General features: G+C 58.6%; 1 protein-coding gene across 1 annotated transcript; it reads right to left on the reverse strand.

Annotated features, from left to right (window-relative positions):
• Positions 1-579: 579 nt before the first annotated feature.
• THYN1 (thymocyte nuclear protein 1) lies at positions 580-4770 on the reverse strand. The gene is made up of 6 exons (XM_010843724.1): positions 3571-4770; positions 2569-2637; positions 2139-2231; positions 1616-1711; positions 1257-1407; positions 580-765 (listed from the first exon to the last, which is right to left on the reverse strand). The coding sequence occupies exons 1-6, from the start codon at positions 3748-3750 to the stop codon at positions 719-721; spliced, it is 636 nt and encodes a 211-aa protein (XP_010842026.1). The 5' UTR covers positions 3751-4770; the 3' UTR covers positions 580-718.
• Positions 4771-4837: the final 67 nt, after the last annotated feature.

Consider the following 4837-nt stretch of genomic DNA (forward strand, 5'->3'; position numbering starts at 1 on the left):
CCGCGCCCACTTCCATTCTCTGCCTGCCCGTTGTCTGCCTCTGCGCCAGACAAGTGCGAGGCGGCGGCCGGGACGCCGGCAGAGCGGAGGGGCCGGACAGGCAGTGTGGCCTGCGGTTGGGCCGCTGCGCGTTCACAGGTTTCTTGATGTGTGTCTTACAGTGGCTGTGTTTTAAACCAAGCTCTGTGTGAGCTGTGTGTCTGATTAAAGCAAGCCCCTGGGCTCGGAGGCCCAGGGTCGTGCCCATGGCCCACCAGGCTCTGTGCTGTCTTTATTGCCCCGCTGCACGCGCCACTCCGGCCAACGACACCTGCCCTCCCCACGCCTGCGGGCCCTGATGAACAGTGATGCCCACATTGTTAATGCCAGTTTCAGACAAGCACGTGGCTGAGAAAGGAATTTCGGATTGATTCCAGCTTGGCAACTTGTCCTGAAACTGCTGGTTTAATCTCCGTGGGACCAGAAGCTTGAGGGGCTGGCAGGGAAGGGTAGAGACAGCCATGTCAGCAGACTGGGCCCTGCATCAGGCCAAGGGGCTGTGAAACCTGTTCTACCCACGATGCTGACTGAAAGAAACGCTTCCAACTTAAGCATGGGTGTTTATTAGAAAGGACCAGGCCCCACTGCTCACAACCGGCGTGCTCCCCACACTGCCTCTTGTCTTGCGGTAGCTTGACTTTGGGGCAACACCTTGTCAATTTCAGCAGCCGCATCTCCATTAACTCGGTTCCTTTTCCTCCAGGCTCAGGATAAAATCAAACTCCTCTGCCGAAAAGGGCACGAAGAGGAAGAATTAGGTCTGTATCACCCCTTGAATGGGCTTTCCAGGTGGCGTCAGTGGTAACAAACCCCCCTGCCAATGCAGGAGGCCTAAGAGACACGGGTTCGATCCCTGGGTCGGGAAGATCCCCTGGAGGGCATGGCAGCCCACTCCAGTGTTCTTGCCTATGTTCTTGCCTAGACAGTCCCACGGACAGAGGAGCCTGGGGGGATATGGTCTGTGGAGCCTCCACTCTGAACGGAGCGGTCCAGCAGGTCATCTCCGGTGCAAGGCCAGCAGCCGCTCCCTCGGGAACGGGGCAGGGGGCTCTGGCTGCTGCCACACACGGCACCCTGGGCAGCCCAGGGAGCGCCTCTCGTGGGAGTTACAGGGGCGGGGACACAGCCCTTAACCGCTGTGCTCAGGCTTCCCCAGCGAGTACGAGAGAACTCACGGTTGTTCTGGCATGTGGTCCAAAGACAAGGGCCATCCTTACCTCGGGTCAGGCGCTGGACGGACAGTCTCTGGTGAGTGAAGAGAGCCATGTTCTTCAAAGGGCCGCCAGAGGCTCTGTGTGCTTGGTGATGGGCTCTGAGCTCGGCCAGGGGAATGAAACGCTTCATCGTCCGCACAAACTGTACGTCCACCTACAGGACAGTGGCGTGCGGGGCAGGAAGCACACCCAGCCGCGTCGGCTGAGTGCAGGAGGCCCCGCGGCAGGCTGCCCGCGCCCGTCCTCCACCCCAGTGGCAGAGTGGCCTCACTGACAAGCGGGGCTCTGTGCCCTGCCCTAGAGACCCCAGAGCCTCTGCCCTCTGTCCATCCGTGAGCTGGGAAAGAGAGGAGTAACTTTACCATGGACCACTTGGGGTTGTCTTCCTTGCTGGATGCATCATAGTGGGGATTGTTTTTCTCAAACTGTGTGTGGTCTGGGTAAGCCTCCTTCACAATCTGAAATCAGATCCGAGTCTCAAGTCATTTGTCCAGTCAGCTCCACAGCCAGACTTCAGTCCGAGTCCAGCTTCCATTTCTTGGCCTACATGGTCTCACCCCGTCTGTCTGCCACAGAGCCAGCGAGGGCTTAGACGTGTGGGAATATTGCAGTCTGAGGCAACCCTGACAGTGGGCTCCCAACCAAGCAGAGCTCGCTGCTGGCACCGGTTTCCCCACCCACAGTCGCGTGTCCGCTGGCTGCCGGCCTGCCTGAGCGCAGGACCACGAGAAGCCTGTGCCTGCGGGGCCTGGGATGCAGGCCCACCTTGCTGTAGGCCTGCCACCTACTCCTGACCGGGGTCGGGGGGCGTCGATGACCCACCTAAGCTGTGTCCCCAGACCCACATGAAGGGAGCCGGATCAGCCCTCAGCCTGGATGCCTGACCTTCACAAGGCCCGCGATGCCCGGCTCTCTGCAGTTGCTGTGGTAGAAGAAGGCCTCCTCGTCCAGCCTCATGGCCCTCAGGAAGTTTCGGGCCTGTTGCAGCAGACAAGGAACAAGCGCTGTCCTCCCACTGGCGGGAAGCACCAGCCAGCGGAAATCGAGTCCGCCTTTGTTAGCTGAGACTCCTTTCTGCAGCCTACCCCCTGCTTCAGTTCCGTCCTTGCCTTTTGCCCAGATGTGTATCAGGACACTGGCTGGAACACAGGCAGTTTCAAACTGCAGGCAGCCAGAAAAATTCAGGTATTTATTGTGTATCCTCAGGTTTGGGTTCAGGGAAAAAGCAGCCTTGGCCGAGACAGCTTCACTCCTGAGTAGTCAGAGGGAAGCAGGCTTTTCCCCCCAAGCCTCACGGTCCTGCAAGCCCACCTACCTGGTAGTTGCGAACACCATCCCAGCACGTCGTCTGCCTGGGCTGTGCCTGGAGATCCTCGATGCTGAACTGGGCCAGAAACAAGGTCATTTGGTGAACTCTCCTGGGCCAGCAGGTCAGGACGTATGGAAGCAGACATGTTCTTCCCCGTTTAGTGTGAGCACTGCTGGCAGCAGGGCCCAGGAGCCTCTGGGAAAGTACCCCACAGCCGTGCGTGCCAGGCACGCAGACAGCAGCCCTGTCCACCCTGTCATCTGGGCCCAGGAGCCTCTGGGGATAGTACCCCAGAGCTGCGCATGCCAGGCACGCAGACGGCAGCCCTGTGCCCCCCTGTCATCCCTCACAGTCCAGAGGATTAGGGGAGTGGGTAATTAATCTGCTAATCCCGTTATCTCTATTTCTCTATTATTAAAATATATATCCCTTCTATAGCATCTCCAACTGTGTTGTCTCTGGGCTGTGTGAGAACTGAGTCACACTCACCCCCTGGTTACCAGCTGTTGGCAGGGAGATACCTAAGGGCACAGTGGGTGGCCAGAGAAAGGCAGCCTGAGGCCAAGTGCTGCCTGGCTTGGGGCTGGTGGACCAGCCTTTGGGCTGCATCTGGCCCACGCCTGACTCGCAGACAGTTTCACTGGAGCACAGACAGGTGGCCTATGGCCAGTTTTTTTTGTTGTTATCTTGCCCGGGCGTATAGCTGACTGACAACGTGGTGAGTTTCAGGTGGACAGTGAAGGGACTCAGCCATAGGACCACATGAACCCGTTCTCCCCCAAACTCCCCTCCCACGCACGCTGCGTGGCCCCTTCTGGTGACGGCAGCAGCACTGCGACCATGACCGCCCGGCCCTCTAGAGAAAAGCTGGAGGGTCACAGCGCAGATGGCAATAAACCCTGCTGGTCCTACTCCACACCACCGTCTCCCTGCTCCTCAGAGGCAAGAAGTAGGTGATGGGCCCTGTGGCGTCCCCTGTGCACCATGGAGGTGGGCGCAGCACCTCACCTTCACGTCCACGCCTTTCTCCAGTCGACTTTCTGGCTCTGACTTCATCAGCCAGTAGCTGCTGAGAGCCTCCCCACTGTCTTCAAAGACTGGAGTCTTCTGGAGGCTGGAGTTCTCCACTTGGGCTGATGCCCTCCCTAGGTTCTTAGTTTTGGTGCGTTTTTCTTCTGGCCCCTTCATGTCTGCAAGAGAAACAAAAAGAAAACTTTCTTACCTGCTGAGAAAGTTCTGATGCAGGAAAAACAGCTGCTCTGGAGTCAGAGTTTCCCAGGTGGTGCTAGTGATAAAGAACCCACCTGCCAACATAGGAAACTTAAAGCTATGGCATTCAGTCCCCAGGGTTGGGAAGATCCCCTGGAGGAGGGCATGGCAACCCACTCGAGTATCCTTGCCTGGAGGACCCCATGGACAGAGGAGCCTGGCGGGCTACAGTCCATGGGGTCACAGAGTGAAGCAACTGAGCACAAGCACAATACAAAAGCCTGGCGTCATCATCAGTGTTGAGGAACATGAGCTTCTATGTCACGCAGACTCCTTCCTTGCTCACTGTGCTCTGAGCCTGCCTCCTTTCCACTCCTTGAAGGTGCTCAGAGAAGATGGATAAAACCACCACTGAGGAGTCTGCCGGCATGGATGAGACTTTTGCCCTCCAGCGAAGGAAATGTGCCTGAAGCAGAGTGGGTACCTGGTAATTAAGAACTGTTGAGTTTTTACCTGTGCTCGTGGTCACGCTCAACCTAAAGCAGTCAGTCCACACCATCCACCTGGAGGGTATGCGCCAGATTCTACGCCAGCCTGCCACGCTGGCCTGAACCCACCTGACCCTCCTGCACGGCCTCTGGACTAAGTGGAAGCTCCCACGTGAGCCATCCTGACGGCTGTCTAACACGCGGCACCCTCCTGCTGTGCCGGTGGCCCCCTTGGACAGTGAGCGGGACTCGGTAAGCACCGGGCGCACTGATAATCAACAACCCGAAACCCTCGCCCGTCTCCGGGAAGCACTTCCTCTGCCTCTGAGTGCTCTGCTGCTGCTGCCCTTCCACTGAGAATGCCACTCACCCTGTGAACACGAGAGACGCCCCGCTTTCCTACCCATTCTCGACGCTAGACTCAAAGCCCCCGGCCCCCCGACCCTTTCCCTTCGGCGTGTGGCTCCCTTGGGAGTGGGGGCCGCGCGCGCCGGCCCTCGTCCCACCGCCTTCCCCGGACAGTCAGCGCTCGGACGGACGAGTGGCAGAGAAGGGCCCAGGACAGAAGCCTGGGGGCG

This window comes from Bison bison, unplaced genomic scaffold, assembly GCF_000754665.1.
Source record: "Bison bison bison isolate TAMUID 2011002044 unplaced genomic scaffold, Bison_UMD1.0 scf7180017864185, whole genome shotgun sequence".
Classification (NCBI taxonomy): Eukaryota; Metazoa; Chordata; class Mammalia; order Artiodactyla; family Bovidae; genus Bison; species Bison bison.